Source organism: Gobius niger (assembly GCF_951799975.1).
Source record: "Gobius niger genome assembly, chromosome: 13".
In the NCBI taxonomy this organism is placed as follows: domain Eukaryota; kingdom Metazoa; phylum Chordata; class Actinopteri; order Gobiiformes; family Gobiidae; genus Gobius; species Gobius niger.
Genome location: NC_136864.1, coordinates 28,760,422 through 28,782,301, shown reverse-complemented (window position 1 = coordinate 28,782,301; position 21,880 = coordinate 28,760,422). Strand labels below are relative to the sequence as shown.

Genomic DNA, 21,880 nt, shown 5'->3' with positions numbered 1-21,880 from the left:
GTGTAAAGAAACAAAATGGAGGGATGGATCATTGGATTAAATCCCTGACAGCGGTGGATTTTATTATTAGACACTTCAGCCTAATTCAAAAATATCCACTGCCCTCCTTGATAAAGGCCTGATGGAACTCTTTTTGTTTGAATGACAGCAGCACAAACATGTGTGACGCGTCCAAATCCGTCCTGCATATTCCCGTCCATGTCCCCTCTCACAGAAGACTCTATTCCTGCGTCCGTCTGGAGGCTCCGGTATTTCAGAGCTGACCCTTCGGCCCAGAGCGACCTCTCTGCCTTCACATGGCCACATTCAGACACATGGGGGTTTGGAGTGTGCATCAGTGAGGGGATGTATATTAGTTTCTATATTGATAAAGCGATGAGCCTCTCCTGGCCTGTGTGAGAGACTGTGTTGAGTCTGTGTGGAGCCATGCAGTGCTGTGACTGCTTTGTTTTGGTTCAGCTCTGGGCTCTAACGGGATGTGAGGTCTTTTTTTCTCGCTGTTGCCATAGTTACCGCGCGCGGTGTCTCTGTGGCAGTGGGCTACAGTTTGGATGAGGTCATGTTTGGACCAACAAGTGTTTTCTTCACAAGTCGCGCAGATGTGCGCGCCTGCTGAGCCGTGCTGCAGGTGACGTGTCCGCGCTCCGCCGCATTGATAAAGTCTCTTCATGATGGAGTCCAGAGACTGACATCGATCCGCTGCAACCTGTGTGCGCGCGCAGAGGGAAGGAAGCCGCTGCTTTTTCTTTTTTGGCCCCGTGACGTTTTAAGGCAGGTCCGTGTCTGAGCACCAATGATACGCACCGGTCCTATCCAGCGGGGAGCAGCGCGATGAGCGGCGGTGGCAGAGGAGCACCGCGAAGGAGCAGCCAGCGCGCGACGAGGAGGCGACACCCCGAAGAGAGGCGACCGAGAGGGGCATGCGGCATCGCGACCACAGCCCCCCCGCCCAGCAGCTCTTCAGCCTGCCGCCCCCGCCCTCTTCTCAGCACCGCCACAACCTCCACGAGCTGCCGCGCGTGAGCCAGCCCCCCCGCGGCGACCCCCAGCCTCTGCCCGGCGTCAACACCGCGCAGCACCGACCCCCGTCCGGTGGCCGGCCCCAGCAGGACCCCTGGGCCCCGCTGCAGCCCGTTCCTCCGAGCTGCCACTGCGGTGCGCCTCCGCAGCCCCCCCCGCCACTGCCGCGTCCCCTCCCGCCGCCGCCGCAGAGCTCCGCGGCGCGAGGGGCTCGTGTCCGGACCCCACAGCAGCAGGACAGCCGCAGGGGGCGAGGCGCGGACCCCTCCCCTGCTTTCAATGAGAAAGACCCACAGCAGACCCCCCAGCTCCGTGCGCAGCAGCAGCTCCTGGTCGGGAGCAGCCTACCCATCAGCCACTGCGCCAGCGGCTCGGGGGAGCGATGTAGGAGCCCGCAGGTCGGCCCCCCGCGCGCCCCGCAGCACTGTGAGCGGCAGCGGAGCCCTCCGCACCGCGTAGACGCCCCTCCCGCGCGGAGCAGCAGCCGAGGCTCGAGCCATCACCTGTGGCCCGAGAGCCGCAGCGACCTCCGTCAGGTAGGCTACGCACTGAGCGCGTGCACGGGCCGTTTTACCGCTGCCCGTGCGCGGCCACGCCTGTGTCTGTGTTTGTGAATGAGACAGATGTGAGAAGCGCAGCGGTGTTGATGCCGCTAAAGCGGCGGCAGCCTGTTGTTGTGGCGCTTCATGTGGTGGCGCGCGCACGCAGCTCGCGCGCACACACCTGTTCCGTGTTGCAGCGGTGCTGCCCGAGCTCCGCGCACCGGACTGTGAGCGCGGTGTAGCGGCGTGTGGGACCGTGTGTAGGACCGTGTGCGGACTGTGCGGCGGAGGGAGGACGCGGCTTCTCCGCTTCTTCATTTGCGTTTGGACAACCTGTTGTTAGCATGTTAGCTGCGTCTGCTGCGCTGGAGCCCGTGTTCTAGAGCCATCCACAGGTAGGAGACATGTTCGCTGTGTGTGACGGAGGAGGTGCTGCAGTGGAGGACAGTTTAATCACAGCCCTGTGCGCTGGAACATGGAGAGCATCATGTGATGCCTTTGCCTTTAGGACACACGCTTTTGCCAAAGGGCAAGTGCAGGATCACATTGCAGCGGTTTGAAATGGCACCGATTTGTGCATGAGATCAATCAGTGACTTGTTGCTTTCCGTTTCCCTGCAGGGCCGAGAGCGAATGTCTTGGACAGAAGTCGGCCCAGTGAGAGGCCGTTATAGCCGTGTCATCGTATCTCAGCCTGACGCTTATAGCACAAGTCTTAGTATCATTAGTTCATGCAGATGACTGCACTTTGACTCTATACTTTCTGAGGAAACTTGGTGATGTCTTTCTATTCTATTTATTCCACTTGCTCCGTCTGTGACATTGTTGGACACTTTGGGGCAGTAGAGGTTATGGGCCTGTGCCGCCTGTTGCATGAGCAGCATCAGCTCTAGCGGGGGAGAGGAGCCCTTTATGAGACAGCACAGGCCGTTTTCTTCCAGCTACAAAAACTATTTATAGGTGATTTGTTTAAAGCATACAACACTTTTCCTCTGACTTTGACTGTTTTACCCAAGCTCCTGATCAGACGTGGCTTTACATTAGACGTGGCTCAGGGGTCAAAGGGCACAGCGGCAGGTTTGATTGGAGTTGTGGGATTGGAGGGATTTGGTGAGTGAAATCTTTCTGGCCTATAAGCCTCCTGTGATAAAGATGCTGAGTGCACGAGTAGAGAATGTGTTCGAGATCGAAGCAAAGCGTGATGTGACTGCCCGCCAATATTATCTGGTATCTGCTTCCTCTGATTGTTCACACTTAGTTCTGTTTTCACAGGCACATCCAACATTATGGAGGCTGCAAAGTGACTGCGTCTGAGCTCAGAGCTGAAACAGAAAAGAGATTTGGGAGATTATGATATCGGCCGTCGCTAAAGATCATACCACTCGGGCTAGCGATTATTTCGGTAACGATTAGCCTGTTTGCGTTTAATCGACGAAGCAAGTGGACGGCGGGACGGGCGAGCACTAACTATGAGCTGCTTGTGGTCCCGAGCTGGGATTGTGGAAGTTGGAAAGAGACACTTTATGCTAATTTCCGAGCTGGATTTAGCGATGGGATAAGATCTCGCAAAGTGTGGGACTCCTCCTAAGTTAACGTAAACAACTTTTCCTTCAGTGTTTTATTGTCTCTTAACTCCCGCCTGAACCGTGAGCATTTTCTCCAGTTCAGCTTTACCCAAATCCTGTAGGCCAGTGTAGCTCCTCATTTGAAAGCTAAGATCAGGTTATCAGATTTTTTTTTCCATCATTTTTTGGGGGGTTTTCAACTCATTTTTGTAACTTTTTTGTCAATTTTTTTGTCAAATTGTTTGTAAATTTGTTGTCACTTTTTGTCACATTTGTCCTTTTTTTGTCAATTTTTTATCTCATTTTTTATCACATTTTTTATCACATTTTTTATCACATTTTTGCCACTTTTTCATAATTTTTTCATCATTTTGTGGTCAGTTTTTTGCCAGTTTTTTTTTTTTTGTACATTTTTCGTCATTTTTTTTGTCACTTTGTCATTTTTTTGTCCTTTTTTGTCAATTGTTTTGTCAATTTTTTGTCACATTTTTGTAACAGTTTTGTCATTTTTTTGTACATTTTTGTCACATTTTTGTCACATTTTTGTAACAGTTTTGTCATTTTTTTGTAAATTTTTGTCACATTTTTGCCACTTTTTGCATTTTTTGTCTTAGTTTTCTCACTTTTTTGTCACATTTCCATCATTGTTTTCGTCTCAGGTTTGTTGCTATTTTCTCACCTTTTTTCCAGATGCTTTTGGATTGGGGTAAAGCCAAACTGGAGAAAATGTGCTCAGTTCAGGTGGGAGTTAAGGGGTTAATTGGTGAAAGAATACCTCAAACAACATGTCTCGTAACTTTCCTGGGAGTGGGACGTCACAAGCTCGTCACCGTGGAGATTTTACTTACTTTGACAGGTAGCAACGGATGTCACGATTATTGTGAGGAAAAATATTACGATTTTCACGATTGTCGACATGAAGCAGTTCTCAAAACCTTCACTCTGCTGTCTAAATGTTTACGAAAAACCCTAATGGAAAACCTATTGAACATTCAGCCTGAATTTATTCTAATGTGAGATAAGAAATAACATTATCCTATATCTGATCTGTTTTCTTATGAATTCACTATACGTTTGTTAAGTGGTGACGTCACAGCTCTACTTCCGGGTCCCGAGACGTGCGAGAAACTTTAAAAAAATCTTTAATAAAACAATCAATGTTTCTGAAACTCAACAGAGAGTTACTGATCTAGGGCTGTCACGGTATGAAAATTTTACCTCACGGTTATTGTGACCAAAATTATCACGGTTTTCGGTATTATCGCGGTATTTTTTTTAAATGTGTGTTAATATGTTCAGAAAGCATTGATAGTCCTGCACAAACTGAAATCGTTTCAAAAAAGTTTAACAGTGCTTGTTATATAAAAAAAATACAGACAAAGCCTTTTCACATCAAAGTAAAGGAACTATAACGTGTGTTGTTGATCGTTTTGAGGGTATTACATGCACTATTTATAGCGTCAGAAACGAAGATAAACCGTCTATATCAGGAAAACTGTTGTTGTCCTTCAAGTGAGCTTTCGCTTTGCAGATTTAGGAAAATGCCATCATTATTAAATTCATAAAACTGCGGCGAGAGTGAATCTATTGCAATCTGCCACCGGGAGCCCCGTAACGCATTGTGCCATCGTGCGGAGGTATCCGGACACGGCTTATGCTGGCGGTGGCGCTGCAGCCGCACTATGGGGCGACTCGTTACATTCTACCCAAAGTCCCACATCAGCATTTCAGCTAAAACGCTAACGTTAGCTTCCTGCTATAGAGCTGTGGAGACGGTCACGCTAACGTTAGCTTACTGCTATAGAGCTGTGACGGTCACGCAGGAGAGTCAGAGGTTCGAAGTATTGCTGCATTTGGAGACACTTTTTCCTGCACGCTCCACAAACTGAACTCTGAGGCTGACAGATCCTGCGCGCTGTCGTGTCGGACATGATTCCAGCTTCGAGAAAGTTTGGTTTGGGTGCAAACAACAAAGTGCGCATGCACGGAAACTGCAGCAGATGAGACGGTGGCTGGTGAGGCTCACCGTGCCTACACCGCGGGTGCGGTTATTCACCGAGATAATAATAAAAACACAAAACAAGACGGTCATTTTCACCGTCAAAATTTTTACCGGGGTTTACCGCTACACCGGTTACCGTGACATCCCTATACTGAACATATTTATTTATCAGGCCCATTAGCCAAAAATGCTGTACCTACTGCTATACAAGTCATATTTACCAAAATCGGTACATCCGGGTTAGCGGAGATAAATGCTAACAACGCAACAGCTACGCTAACCCCAGAAGTGCCGACTTTTGTAAATATTACTTTTTTAGCAGTAGGTGCGGCATTTTTGGCTAATGAGTCTGTAAATAAGTAGTTTCAGAAATATTGATGGTTGTTTTTAATGAGTTTTTCTTTAATGTTTTGTTAATGTTCACATATTTGCCCATCTGCTAGTACCCGGAAGCGGAAGTCGTGACGTCACACTTAACAAACGTATAATTGCAAAAAAATTCCTAAACAACTGACGACCTCATCACCTGATTCCCATGCGCTCCCACAGTTTCTCTTTCTGTTTTTTTTTTAAAACCGCGGCATCACAAACGCAGCTGCACGTGTTGCTTTTGGGACTCTTCCATTTGCAACGTTATGCAACGATCATGTGAAAATGGATCAGATCTGCTCTCTGCACATTGGAATTATTGAACCTGCCGCCAACTTCATGAGCGGTCGCTATACAGCTCATGAGACGTGACAGTGGTTTCACCTCGGATCCTAATGTTCCTACGGTCAACCTACCGCGAGCTTTCAACAATCGTAAAAATCGGTTGATCCGGACATCCCTGCAGGTCGCTGAAAGCGGTTTAACCTCTTAACTCCTGCCTAAACCGAGAGGATCTTTTTCCTCACGTCATCAGATTTTTTTCCCCATCGTTTTTGTGTTGGGTATTCAACTAATTTTTGTAACTTTTTTGTCATTTTTTTGTAATTTTTTGTAAAAAAAATTTGTAATTTTTTTTGTTATTTTTTTGTCACATTTTTGTCTTTTTTGTCATTTTTTGTCACATTTTTGTCATTTTTTTGGTCATTTTTTGTCACATTTTGTCACATTTTTGTCATTTTTTTGTCACATTTTTGTCTTTTTTTTGTCATTTTTTGTCACATTTTTTTTTCATTTTTTGTCACATTTTGTCACATTTTAGTCATTTTTTTGTTACATTTTTGTCATTTTTTGTCACATTTTTGTCTTTTTTTTTGTCATTTTTTGTCACATTTTGTCACATTTTGGTCATTTTTTTGTCACATTTTTGTTATTTTTTTGGTCATTTTTTGTCACATTTTTGTCATTTGTTTTGTCATTTTTTGTCACATTTCGTCACATTTTGGTCACATTTTGTCACATTTTTGTCATTTTTTGGTCCAATCTTTGTCATTTTTTCGCCAATTTTTTGTCAATGTTTTCTCACTTTTTTGTCACATTTCCATCATTGTTCCAGTTTTGTTGCCATCTTCACAGCTCTTTTCCAGAAGCTTTTGGACTGGGGAAAACTGGCTGCTCGGTTCAGGTGGGAGTTCAGGGTTTAAACACACGAGCTCCTCTTCCAAACACCTTATTTCGAAAACCTTCTCCAAAAACAGCGCTGTCAGTGGCAAGCTGCGCATTAGGAGAACTTCTGATATCGCCGGCAGGTTTGTTTGCGTATCATCATTTTGCAAAGTTTTATTATCACTGGAGACGTAGCGGGGCATGACCTGGAATGTTCTAAACATCTTTCGGATTTCTGCGTCTTTTCAGCTCGACACAAAGAAAACCTCCGCCGGTTCTAGAGCGAGAAACAAAGCGAGAATGACCTTCGGACGTTTGCGGATCTCCTTTTTTTTTTCAATGCGCACAATACGGCTCTACTTTACTTATGAATAGACCACACTTTTCCTGAGTTGAAAACACCCCCCCCCTCTCGCACTTTATTGCGTAACCCAATTAGAGCTCGCAAATCCGCCTTGACGAGAGAAGACGCTAAGAGCCCCCCTCAGGCCGCAATCTTAAGTGTCCCCGCGCTAGTATTCCGATACGCCGCGGCCTTATCAGTGCACGGATATTCGCCGGTATCACCGTTACATCTTATTGACCGGCTCGCTAATGAGACAGCACTTGGCCACACTTCGTCTTCTTTCTTTCTTTTTTTTCTTTTTTTTTTTTTCTTTCTTTTCTTTTGAGTTGCTTTTAACAAAACACTCGCGACAGGAACAAGCCCGATAAGGGATCGAGTTTCCGCAACCCAATAGCCGCGGCCCCGGCTGACGCTTTGGTCGGAGCCGTGTCCAATGGGCGCCTCTTTTGTGACGGCCTATGTAAGTACTCTAATGCCTGCCACTTAAACCGGGGCGCTGCGAGGACAGTGCAGCGGCCACCACGGCGCTAATGGGTCATGCGCAAACCCCCGGCCAGCGGGAGAGCGGGGTTTGTTTTTGTGTTCACGCAGGCCTGAGAGCGATTCGTGGATTTGGACAGATGCTTTAGGGGAAGGTTGAGTCGTGATAGTGACGTAGGGTTTTAATGGAAAAGATTGACATTTGGATTCAGTTTACAGTGTGCATGTTTAAACTCCATCCAAAACTAAAAATACCACCTTTGTATCAATTGGGAATAGAAATGTCATGATTCTGATTGAGTCATGGTGATTGTAAGAAGTATTGCGATTAATCACGATTAACGAAATACACAGAGAATTACTCAAATTCTGTACAGTTTTAAAGGAATAGGCCACCGTTTTTACATACTAAGATATGTTCTTCCCTAACCTTAGTCGAGTTAATATATCCCCGTCTGGTCTTTGTCCGTGCGCTCTGCCAGGCAAACGGAGCACATACGCAGCCTCTCCCACATGTCACATAGCTCCAAAAAAGCTCACGATAGAAGCTACCAAGCTCTTCCACGTGTTCCCTATTTAAATAAAGTTACGTGAAGTGTTTTCATGCGAAGTATATTTACACAGAAATGTAACATGTCGATTTTATAAGCAGATAAAAAGGGGCACTATATTGTGAGGCGTAATGATACGAGGAGCAAAATGTCCGCGCAGTAACTCCTAAAGACTTCCCCGCTCACTTCCGTCAATAGAAGCTGCGTGACTTGTACAGAGCCTTTTACAACAAGCAGAAAATGTATTTTCGGAAAGTGCTCTCGCATTCCTACCTCATGGTCGAGGTCCTGAGTCCTGTGTCGTCGTCCGGGGTGAGTTGGAAATCTGTGAAACATTACTACACTATATACTTTCTGCTTGTTATCACAGCCCGGCACGATGCACGTAAAAGGCATTGTTCACAAGTTATCCACACTTCTTCAACTGTTCTCTGCTAGCTCTCTACAAGATGTATGTATGTGCTCCGTTTGCGTGACAGAGCGCACGGACAAAGACGGGGATATATTAACTCGACTAAGGTTAGGTAAGAACATATCTTAGTATGTAAAAATGGTGGCCTATTCCTTTAAGTGCAAACCTTTTGAACATCTTTGTGTGATCTTTTTATCTTTATGCTTTTACCCTTATGTAAGAATGAAATAGTACTGATTTTAAACTAATGAATAGTCAGTAGAATATTATTATCTAAAGGAAGCAAACTGGTGTGAATGTTTTCAACAGATATTCTACAAAAAACATTCTATCTTTGGTTAAAGGGACTAGATGCAAGTTGGTCATTTTATGCTCACTACTGCCACCTCAGGTCTTACCCGTAACTGCAGCGTCTATATCAAGCTCGTGCATGACGGCACTTCGGACCCGAATTAACACTTTTCTGAGCGACAGTGCAGGATTTTAGAGGCAGTTGTGGTGAACAGGTCTGGGCTCATTCTACACATTAGGACATGGCTGAAACATACACGGGGAGGAACATCTTTAGTTTTAACATTTTGAAACTCCGCATAGTCCCTTTAAGGTTAAGGTTTACTTTGTTGTCCCCGTTGGGAGATTTGCATTTGACCCATCCTTCGATGCCGCTGGGGCAACCCGTCAGGAGCAGTGGGCGACCCTGGGAGGCCGTGCCCGGGGACCCATCTCCTGATGTGGAGCTAGACTGTCAGAATGACCTGGCTGGCAGATTCAACTATTGTACATGTTTTTAGTGGTAAGGGAAACCAAAGCACCCAGAGGAAACCTATGCAGACACACGGAGAACAGGCAAACTCCACACAGAAAGGCCCCGTCCTGGTGGGAATCAAACCGGGGACCTTCTTGCTGATCTGTTGTCAGAAATGTGTAATTTCTTTTGTCATCAGCGTGTGACAAATAAAAATGGTGAGCTTTTCAGTTGTGCAGACATTAGTCCACCCTAATCTGTTAAAGACCCCTTAACTGAAAGCAATCATTGTGGGTTTTTTATGACTTAATCTCCTTAAAACGATCGCTGACTATTATCATAAAGGAGTTTGTGAAGGAATCGAGGTTGTGCTCTTGGACCGGGCTCCACGCGGAACAAATGATGGCGACAGATCTGCTTACGGAGTATGATTTAACAGTGGACTCCTGCCAGGAGAAACATTGTGTTGATTTAAACTTTGCCTATCAGTCATCTGCCAGCTGCTGTTACAGGCCGGACCTTTGTTTTACTCCCATTAGGCCGCCATCTCCCCCCCCCCCGGCCTTACAGACTCGTGACACCACGGCACACACACATACACTCTCACCGACCAAGTGTCTCCTGCTATTACAATACACTTTTTTACATTTATTTTTTAAATATTTTATATATTGCGTCATTGGTCTTAAAGGTTCATTATGCGACTTTATGTGGAAAGAACAAAAAAGTTGATTTTTGAGCGTATATGACCTTGTAGTGCCCCAGGTCCGCATGGTTCCTTTACTTTCAATCTCAGTGGTCTCTAGGACGCTCCATTATCAATTGTTTGGAAGGTTTTCTCCGCTGACCCACCCTCTCACCAAAAAAACGAGAAAACAATTGATCCTGGAGGGTTGTAGAGACCACCATGATCGAAAGTAAAGGCGCCATGCTGACCTGGCGCACTACAAGGTCAAACATGCACAAATACCAACTTTTTTTTCTCGCATAAAAAGTTGCATAATGCACCTTTAAGTAGACATCATTTCAAATCATTGAACGTAAAACGTCAGTGCCATAAAGAATACTTTAAGTCTCAATTGTGCAGTCATAATTTTGTCAAAAGGGGCCAACTAGAGAGATGACGTGTTGAAGTAAACGTGGACTTTTGGGTGATACAAATCTCCACAATCAAAAGTCTCACAATACATCGCAGGAGTAACTAAACTGCTGCAGAACTGACAACATACACAAACCCCTCCTAATGCTCGGCTAGACACCGACAATGCAAAGTAAATCATTTGGAAGAGGACCAAATGTACAGTAAAGTAGCTTCATCTTCATGGAGACGAGCTGGTGATCATCCATTGATTTGGTGGCCAACGTTCCACCAATAAAACAGTTACAGGGTGAAATGCTCCGCAGTGTGGCTTTAAATGTGCCAATGATTGCACTTAAAGGAATAGGCCACCGTTTTTACATACTAGGATATGTTCTTACCTAACCTTAGACGTGTTAATATATCCCCGTCTGGTCTTTGTCCGTGCGCTCTGTCACGCAAACGGAGCACATACGCAGCCTCTCCCACATGTCATATAGCTCCAAAAAAGCTCACGATAGAAGCTACCAAGCTCTTCCACGTGGGTATATATTAACTCGGCTAAAGTGAGGTAAGAACATATCTCAGTATGTAAAAAACGGTGGCCTATTCCTTTAAGCCTTGCCTTTAAGTTGTGTTAATTTTTTCATTAAATTTCATTCAATATGAGATTGACTATGTGCTGTACAGAAGTGGGTAGAGTAGCCAAAATATGTACTCGAGTAAAGTTCTTCTGAGTAATGTTTCTTTTGCTTAACTAGATGTAAAAAGTATCGACCCCCGGGTTTATTAAAGCTGCCTTAAGTGATGTCATCAGTAGGTGGAGTAGTGAACTCTGCTCTGCTCCACCACCACCACCCTCCCCTCACCTGGCTCTCCCCCGTCGCCCACGCCCCTCACTCCCCTCCACACTGTTAAGATCACACGCTGCTCTGATTGCATTCAATGAGCTACGGAAACATCATTAATCTTATGTGAATCACACATTCATGTACAAAGTAAATATTTTGAGATTCACATTTATTTGCGAAACGGCAACTTTCATGAAAGTCTGTACATTTTTTTTGGACATTTAGAACATAGTAATTCCATTTCGAAACTAAGTTTACCTCACAGTGCTTTTTTTCCCCACAACCCTTGAACGCCTCAGCCTCTCCTCTGGTGCTGCTTTGCTTTGTGTGGAAAAAATAGACCTGACAGCTCCTGTAGATGTTGGATTAATAAACAAACAGACATTTCACGAGGATTTCAGCTGCATCAGAGCAGGTCGGTCAGATGTTTGTCAGTTCACCACCTTTTTTTAATAAACTTATGTCATAATGCTAAACAGTTAGCCGCTAACTGTTGCTGCTTCATCTGCTTTGAACATTTGCAATCTCTTGTTCACGTATTTGTTTTTACATGGTGTGGTGGGGGGGGGGGGGGGGGGGGTCTCTTTCTGCTCTCTCTTTGCTACTGTGGAGCACATGGTGGCGCATCTAGCGGCGCATATTGGTGGTGCATCGGTGCCGGACCGGCAAAACGGGATCGCTTAGAGTAGCTTTAAGGTAGCAGCAAGTCAAATTTAAAGCCTTTTTTGTCGTTTTAACACCCAAATACAAACATTTTAATGCTGCAAACAAGTCTATTCATTTATAATTCTTTAACATTTTCAAACATGCAGGAAGTCAAATCTTTTTGGACGATATTTATCTATTTTTTATTCATTTCTTGCGCGAGAATCCGGACATTTCCTGAAAACGCACCCAAGAATTTGTGTGATACAAGTACGCCAAGAAGTCCAGTGACTTCAAAATCTTGAATCCTCAAATCGACCTCCTCCTCGCTGTGTCTCACTCTCCGTCTGTCGTTCCATCTCCCTCGCTGACTTTTCAACGCTCGCCCACCCGGCCTGCGCCTCCAGTCCGCACCCTTCACTCCGGGGGCCTGGAACAATAATGAAATGCCAGCCCGCTCCCAGCTCCAAAGCTCCACATCCTCCCCGAGCGCATGTGTGACGAAAGGAGTGGCCTCGGTGGAAGATCCCAAGATAAGGCTTTTATTTGACAGTGTTTCAGTCCCGGGCTTTCCACTGTAGCGCAGCTGGCGAGCCGGAGCAGACAGTAAGTACCAACACGAGGCGCGCTTTAATAATTGATGCCCCCCCCCCCCCCCCCCCCCCTCCAATCCCCCGCCCCCCCAGTTTGGATGCGGCGGAGAAAGCGCGTTGCATGTAGAGGGCTGGTTATACGGGCTGAAATAGATTTATGAGCGGTGTTGCCATGGAGAGAGAGGTTGGCGTAGACGGGAGGATCCGGAGAGGATTTGGCCGCTCGTACAATATGTTTTGGACACACTTGTAACTATGCACGGTTTGTCGGGTTGTTTACGGCGAAAAAGCAGTCCAGGAAATGTGTAATTTCTTTTGCCGTTTTCATGTGTTGAGAGAGAGCTTGTCTGTCGCCGCATACGTTAAAGACAAGAGCTTGGAAGAAAAGCGAAATGGCTCTGCTTTCATGGATGCTAACTGTTTCCTGTCCTTGTATTCCTAGGGGAGTTGGACATATTTCATTCACATACAGTGCAAGGCAAAAAAACATGCAGCTGTTAACTTACATGTTAAAAACCTGACACAGGATGTAAAGACTTCACCGGATCAGACGTCTGTGTTTGCAAATGTCGATGTTTTAACGGTGAAAGCTAAAGGCTAATGCTAGTTCGACGCTAACATTATGTCAAAGTAGCGCCACAACAACTCTGTCATGTGTTTTCTCAATATTTCCTTTGTTTTGAATCTCGTTTTAAATTGTAATTTGCGTTAAAAAATGTTGACAGGAAGTCGTTGCTACGCTACACTGGCCAACAGGAAGTTAGCCAAAAACCTTCCATGGATAGATAGCTGCAATTAGCTAATGGCAAAGACTGTGGCTTATAGGCAAATCGCCAAAATATTGCTATTGTGACATTAGGTGCCGCAATGGCCGTTTCGCAAGAAGCCTTAGTAGAGTTCGGGAAATTCTAGAGTTACCGTGGAGATCCGCCATCTTTGCGGCTGTTAGCATACATTTCCATTGACTAACATTAGCTAAAAACAGTATAGCTGCTGAGTAAATACATCAAACATCGTCCAAGTGGTTTAATGTGAACAATAACTCCAGTATTTAAACTTTTAAGATCTCCATTCGTTTACATTTGCTGCTAATCCCATAATGCTTAGCGATATGACATCACATCCCCGAACGCTGTAGGTCTTCCATTTGAGATTGATGCATTTTTAGCAAACACAGGCTAAAACGCGATTCGTATTTAAATCTTGTTTCGCTGACAGAACAAATGGCTTCTGGTGTGTGTTGCGTAGCTTGCTGGCCTGAAACGTTGACGCTGAAAATCGCCATTTTTTCCCTCCTATCATGCAACCGTAATACCCCGATAACCCTGTAGTTTAGCCTTCATTTATGTATATCACAAAACTGTGCTACCCTGATACTTTTACTGACGTGAATGGAATATTTTGTGGGACGGATTCTACGCAAAAGCCGTACAAACAATCCTATTTCCTTTCCTCAGCAAAGTAAACTGGGAACATCCTCTGTTCGAGTTCACTTCCGCAAAGTTCAGCGGGACTCATCCATCACGGCGGTTTGTCAGGCGCGGTGGGCATGAGGCGGCTTTGTTTCCCTGATGTGGCTTGGTTTAGGAGCGCCAATTTGCCTACTCTTAAAGTGGACATACTGTGTACCGTAAACGTACTTTTGCTCACATGCCCTTTCATATTTCATTTTCTATATATTCTTTAAAGGGACACTGCGTAACGTTTTTGGACTATATTGTTGCCATCAGTACAAAACATGCTCCTAATGACCAGCTCGACAGAAAATGCTATTTCTGCAGTGAGAAATCAAAGAATGGATTTGGATGGGAACCTAACCTGTTTAAATCTCAAATTCTGCTGACTTTTGTCGACGTCTCCATGGAAACGAGCTGGAGACGAACCCACTCCCGGTAAAGTTATGTCCTGTCTTAGGAGAGCTGAGCCGCTCACAGCAAAATCACATGTTTGTTTGAGGTATTTTTCAATGCCATGCCAATGTCATGAAATAAAAGCTTGTATTTCAATTTAATTTTTTGGGTAAAATTCTACGCGGTGTAGCTTTAAACCATGGAATGTTGCTTTGGTTTGAGCACCCTCTGCAGGCAGCAGTGTACATGGTGTTTTTTTTTACAGAAAGTACAAGCTTTCATTTTTATCCAGTGGCACACTCATACATGGATGGTGCCATAATGCTTTTAGAGGCTTTAGATCAGGGGTGTCCAAAGTGCGGCCCGGGGGCCAAATGCGGCCCTCAGACCAATTTTCATTAGAGATAGTCCTTTTTATTTGAAATGTAATAATTCTACACAATTCTAACCAAACAACTAACCTTTTACTGTGAGACAGAGCTGGCATGAAGGTTTTGAGCAGAAATGAAGGTGTGGGGCGCAATTTAAACCTCTGCTAGTCAAAGGTTTTGCGGCACTAACCACCGATCTATGGCTCTTCACCCTGTGTACGCTTCAGTATGCGGCCCCCCATGAAAAAAGTTTGGACACCCCTGCTTTAGATGAAGACATTTTTACATCTTTGAAAAGTACTTTGGACACAACAATCTTAAAATGTATTGTTGTATTAACTTATAATAACTGGGTTTTTACCTCGGGCTCCTTGTTATACAAAGCACTAGAAGACAATATTTGGAAGAAGCTAAAAACAAGGATTGCTAAGTTTCTAGAGCAGCTAAGTTGTAGCACAGGTAATTTGAACGTAAAGACTGCAAAGGCCCGAAAAAGTCCAAGAAAGGTAAGCCAAACGCCGTTCCGGGTTAAGCTCTTTTCAGTGATCAGTCTTGGCGTTTGCAACATATTGAATCACTAAATAAACTTCAGCGTTTCAAAGATATACAACGTTATGATTGTAATGTTTTGATCTATTACACTCCTTTAATGGCCCCAGCCTCTGATTTATAGACATCTCTCCATCTCTCGTTTTGTATCACAATTATTCTAAGTATTACGGTACTCGGCGTTGGCTCGGCTCCCGGTAGAGGAGTCCGTTTGGCTTTCGCGATCCGTCCATCCATCTTAGTCAAATTGTATTGCAGTGACGTGCATGAGTTAGCACAACTTCGAAGAAAGCACAATAACCTTGATTTACAAACAGTCGTGTAGCTACAGTAGTCTGGCACAATCAGACTCTTCACTTTCTCGGCGAGTCGCCCGGGAGCGCTGCTTCTGATCAATTCAATCTCTCTGACGGACATGCATTAAACCAATCACTTTCGAGCACGGTTTTGTCCTGGAAGTTGTCCCACAAACACACTCTCTATCAATACAGTAAAGTGGGCTTGGAGCGCAATCGAAGATATATGCATCGTGGGGAGGGTCTGAAAGTAAGATTACTCTTGCTGATACTTAGAAATTCTTTTTTTCAATCGGTTGCGATCAAGTGATATAACATTCTGAAGAGGTTATAGCTTCATATAGCCTTAATATGTGATTTCTTCAAATTCCTTATGGGTGTGATTGACAAAGATATCAACCAATTAGAGGAAAGCCAGATATGACTCAAACGGTATAAGGCGTATTTGTAAACAAGGAATTTAGTGGTTTTACGATGCATCGGTCAGAAGAGCAGAGACTAATGTGAACCATCTATGACGTTAATGCCACTAAAACTTCAAGTCATTAGCAACTCGGATCAGATTCTAAACGTAGGAGAATTCAACACAAATGCGCAACGGCTGTTTCAATCAATGTATCTTTGGAACGGGACGAAACTACTTTCAGTAGACGGCAAAGGAAGAAAATACTCCTTGAGAAGGTGAAGCATGGTACGTTTGGTTGAGTGCATTGAAGTAAATATTTTACTAGCAGGTAATATGGTTCTTGGCGTGAATACTCGGTCTGTGATTGGATCGATATAAAACTGTTTGAGATTTGATTCGGCTGTTTGCAAAGTTCCAGACGGTCCTGCTTTTGAACAAAACAAAAAGGAGTGGACACCTGGCCAGGCACTATGAACGTTACCAAAGAAATCAGCCATTTTTGGGGGGAACTAGAAAAACACCGGGCCTTATTCACGATACGTTCTTACGGACGCATTTGTTTTGAACTCCTTTATTAAGAAGGTTTTTGACATTGACAAAATGTGTTCTTAGCTGAAAGTGTTCCTTTGTTAGAACAACTCCCCAAAACAGTCAGGAGGGTTCTTACGACCGTGCTACTGATGGAACCCAAAATTCAGAGTCATATTTATTTGTACATATTAAATCTTGTAGTAATATGTTGTGAACCTTGCAATGTTAAGACACTAGCTTTGTACGGATTTTAGCCCTTTAATGTTACTCCCTAAACCCTTTTTTTGTATTTTCTAAGCATTTGGAGGACAAACGTCAATGTTATTAATTTATGTTTATTTTATTTTTGATAGGCCTCTGAGTTACCTGCCTTAAACCAGTCCAAACCTGATCTAAACCAGCACACACCAGTCCAGCCAGACATGATCTAAACCTGGTCGAAACCAATCGAAGCCTCCTCTAAACCAGTGAAAAACAGCTCTAAACCTGTCAAAACCAGCATAAACCAGTCCAAACCTGTTCAAAACCAGTCCAAACGTGGTCTGAACTTGTCCAAACAAGTCTAAAACTGCACTAGACTAAGGTCCAAACCAGGTCTAAACCAGGTCTAAACCAGTCGAAACCTGGTCTAAGCTGGTCCAAACCAGGTCTAAACTGGTCCAAACCTGGTCTAAACTGGTCCAAACCAGGTCTAAACCAGTCCAAACCTGGCCTAAGCTGGTCCAAACCAGGTCTAAACTGATCCAAACCTGGTCTAAACCAGTCCAAACCTGGTCTAAGCTGGTCCAAACCAGGTCTAAACTGGTCCAAACCTGGTCTAAACTGGTCCAAACCAGGTCTAAACCAGTCCAAACCTGGCCTAAGCTGGTCCAAACCAGGTCTAAACTGATCCAAACCTGGTCTAAACCAGTCCAAACCTGGTCTAAGCTGGGCCAAACCTGGTCTAAGCTGGTCCAAACCAGGTCTAAACCAGTCTAAAATTGTTCTAAACTGGTCAGAACCAGGTCTAAACCAGTCTAAAATTGTTCTAAACTGGTCAGAACCAGGTCTAAACCAGTCTCCAAACCAGTCCAAAACTGCTCTAAACCGGTCCAAACTAGGTTGGAACAGGCCCAAACCTGCTCTAAACCAGCATAAACCAGCCCTACCTAGTCCAACCCCAACCTATACTAGTCCAAACTGGATGTTTTGAGTATTACAAACTTGAACCGAATGGTGGAGATAGGCAGAATTAGAAGCAACACGATTCGATATTGTGTGCTCTACCAAACGGTTGAGCAAACTATTAAAGGGTTAAGACGTTTTTTCAGAAGGTGTTTATGAATGAGACCCATTGTCCATAGACGAACACTGGCCAAACCTAATCTAAAATACTTGAGAAACGAGCCGTGAAACAACACATCTGTCGGGTCACAACACATCTAACACAACATGGCGTCCAAATGCTTTTGTATGAACAATCACGGCACTGTTTTAAATGTTAGAATCTTCATTAGGACGGCTTTCATGATAATATTTGAAGCAGTTTATTTCAGCCACAGAGATTTACACTAAGTTTATATCTTTTCTCTCAGTAAAAATGTAACACTATACTAATATTCTCTATACTACTGTTTGACTGTTGCATCGCTCCCCTCCAAAATGTTTCCCGTGTAAACACATTAGCCCCTCCGCCGCCGCCGGGCCCGGCCGCGTCTCGTGTGAGTGCGTCCACGCAGGAGGACAAGCCGCCGTGGATTGAATTACGCTCAGTCCAGTGGAACACAAAGGCCGGAGAAAGCGTGTTGGGGCTTTCCTTTACGTCTCGCTGCGTCGGCGTCTTTTCAGCGCGCTCTGCGACTTGACTGTTCGACCTCACATGATGTCGCTTTTCAATAACGTCGCACGCGTCAAATCACGATACGGTGTTTACGCTGCTGTCGTTTTCAATAGGTTACAGAGGACGTATTAGTCGACTCAGAAGTGGCAACGGCAGTTCATTTGACTCACCTTTTGATCGAATAGGCAACACCTTTGAGGCTTTGTCTGTTAACTGGGCCTTGCAAAACCAGGACTCAGAACTTTTTTCAGAACTCATCATGCATTAAACTAAAACTTTTTTTTTTTTTTCTCACTTCTTTTTGGATACCAGTCAGTACCTTCACTTGTTTCCCCCCGATACCACACTGGTAGCTTTAAACGATACGATTTCTGGCTATGATATCGAGCAATGCATTTCCACTGACTGAAGTCAATCCAAAATTGGAGCACAGCTGATATTCAAAGAAAACCGAAACCATAGAACGCTTATCCTTATGCCTGGAGAGTTACTGACACCACTTAAAACTTACCTTTTCAACGCAGTCTCAGAAGAGGAGGCAGATCTTTGGCAACATCCCGCTGTGGAGCTGGACTTATAGCTCTGCGATGTACAAACATAGCCATGGTACGGTTCATTTACGTAGCCTTGTGCTCTTTGAGGCTGTACTTTTGCAGTTTTCTTCTTGAGCAATGATTATGAGCACGTACAAATGCTGCTGTCAATCAGCTGTCTTTCATTTACATCCTGAGTAGAGATATTGTTGCACGTTGTAGAGCAGCAAAATCCCACTTGGGTCTTAAATAATGGTGGCATTGATTACGCAAGACGTCACTGGAAATGCACGTATAGTACAGCAAAGCGGATGTGGTCAAAACACTTGTTTTAATGATTGGAAAAGTGTTGCATATCAAAAGCAACAACTACAGACACTAATCCAGGCTTTTAAAGGGAACGTGAATTGCCAAATATACTACTCAAAGATTTTTTAGTCTTATACGAATGGAAACGGGGTTTTCACCCTCCTTTCAATGTCCTCAAAACTCTGGACTGGAGAGAGGCAGTGTAAATGAAGCTAAAAACTAAAGCTGTTGTCGTGTCACATGCCAAGCCCTTAACAACAGCTCTTAGCTGAATAAATGGACGCAGTTCATTTATATGGTAATTCTTGGGCGATCTTAGCCAAGAGATGCCAGGCATATAATGTATCACGGCGATGCATATGCTTTATGGCTAATTAGCTTATTGATCGGCGCGGGGCGGAGTGTCGGGCGCCATCACAACACGGGACTATGAGTAATGTGCCACTAAGCAGGTATTTGTTGTACATTATGTGCTTCTCCATCGTATACTGATGGCTTCATACAGTAAGAGTACTTTACATTACTTCAAAATAATTTTCCTCAGTGAGAAGTGAAAAGTAGTCACCCAATTACTCGTGTAGAGTGAAAATATTACTTTGAATACTAAAGTATGTGGTTAGAGTTTCTTAAAATACAATCTTTATTGTTATTTACACTAAGCTTTTGTCACTTATACAGATATACACATGGTGAAGAGTAACCTTTTTTAGTCCAGTGTATTAAAAGAAGAGAAGTAAAGGGAAATAAAACTATGTAGTATTTCCTCCTAAAGTGACTTAAGTAGTACAAGTATGCCCCATTTCCTCCTTTCTGTTTGCTTTTTGACTTGATGCTCAAATACATGCACTTGAGTAACTTTTTGAAGTTATTGTGCAATACAGTATATCGTAGTTTTATCACATAATACATTTTACTTCCACATTTTGAAACAGAAATACTTTTCAGAACAATATTGTCACAGTAATCTGTAAGAAACAAAACCTTTATGTGATGTGATCTGTTTATTTATGTAAACTTTACTGTTAACCCCAATAAAAATAAACTGACCACTGAGTCCGTGAAAAAGGATTTTTAATTTTCAGGTCCATTTTGCCTGTGCTAATATTCTAAGAGGCCTCATGACACATTCACACATTTTGTTTATGCCAAAAATCTGCATAGGAACATAAGAAACATAAGAAACATTTTTGTTTAAGAACGTGTCATGAATGAACATTTCACTGCAAAAAAAAAAGTCACAAAATGCAAAAGCTAACCCTGAAAACAATTTAGATACGTGTAATTTGACGATTGCTTTGCTCGATGTTGCGATACATGACGCCCCTCTGTGATTCCAATGTTAGGACAGGATGCTATAGCAGTGTTTACATGTGGCTTATCACCCTGAGTCAGTATGTTGCTCTTGACAGAAACTCCCGGGGCCGTCCTGTTGATGTCAGGCCCGTCGGTTTCATCACAGTTAGCTCACTCCCTCCCTCTACGCCTTCCTCTTTGTCCTTGACGCTTCATCATGCTTGGAGATTTGCCTGTCTCTTTGTTAAAAAAAAAAAAAAAACTCCATAAGTGCTGGGATATATGTTTTCTATATGCACATCGTGTCCGCTCCCGTTGGCTTTATGAAAACATGCGAGATGGCCTCTTCCTCCGGCTGGTGCACTAGCCTGGGGACACGCAGGCGGAGTGCTGGTCTCTGGGGGGTATCGCTGCACTATATACACTGTCCTATACATGCTGCATTTCTGAGGTTAGCGCGTCACTTTCCTCCAACGTGGATAAATATTCAGGGAAAAGCACAAGCGAAATTTGGCGTAGCTAACAAAGTTTACCTGAACGTGTTTTATACTGTGACCCGACTCGGGAGAACAATTTCAAACCATTTTCCCACAAAATATAGAGAAGGACACTGCACCATCAGCGTGTTCTTTTATATTTTTGAAAGAGGAAAATAAGTCCATTCTAAAAGGCTCCACTGAAATGGATGTGGAAGGCTTGATCACGATGATTAGCATTAACACGGTTTCGCTGCGCAGCTCTCTGGTTTTCGTTTTGTTTGGTACAAAGAGTCTCTGTGCACTTGATGCAGAATGACTACAACTTCTTTGTTGATGTCAAGTCAAGGCAGAACAGCAATTGTACATTTTTCTATGTAAATGTTTAAGTCATAGAAGCACAAAAGTTCACAGTTAAGCTAGCCATGAGCGAGCCTCATGGTGACGACAGGCGCCAGCGCTGATCCGTGAGCCGCTCTGATTGGGTCAGTCGACTTTCTACAGATACGTCATGTCTGGTCCTGTCAGCTCCGCTTTCTTTCCATCAGAAAAACAGTGTTCAAAGTCCAAAAGGCATTTAATTGTACAATTTACCAGAAATTGCGTCAATTAAAAATAAAAAAATGTCCGCACAAGTTTCCAGTTGTATCCAAATGATTTCTTAAAGGGACAATACGAAGTTTAAAAATGTTCAAACTAAGTATTTTCCTTCCCCTACATCACCACAACTGCTTAAACAACATGGCTGCCACTATAGACATCAGACTGAAGCTGTCTATGGTGAGATTTTTAGACATAAACCACTAAATCTCTGCTAGACAAAGAAACATGTGCACTAAAGCCTTTTTATATCCAGGAGGAGCTATTATTTATTTGTTTTTTGCTACGCTGCTTAAACCCAGCCCTAGTTTAAATACATGAGGTTTTCTTTCAAATCCTTTCTTTTTGTTTGTCTTGAGTTTCAGAGCATTTGTGCCACAGCAACAGCAAACTGGAATTTTCCACTGTTTAGCTTTTAACTTGAGCTTGTATTCTATTCAATTTATTTGGTGAATCGTTCTAACACAACTGTTCAATAGATTTAC

General features: G+C 43.9%; 1 protein-coding gene across 1 annotated transcript in view; it reads left to right on the top strand.

Annotated features, from left to right (window-relative positions):
* The first annotated feature begins 589 nt into the window (after window positions 1–589).
* kcnn1a (potassium intermediate/small conductance calcium-activated channel, subfamily N, member 1a) overlaps window positions 590–21,880 on the top strand; it is a 114,859-nt gene continuing 93,568 nt past the window's right edge. The window contains exon 1 of the mRNA XM_079570127.1: window positions 590–1,556. Within this exon, the coding sequence (XP_079426253.1) occupies window positions 921–1,556 (636 nt within the window). The 5' untranslated portion in view covers window positions 590–920. The remainder of the gene's footprint in view (window positions 1,557–21,880) is intronic.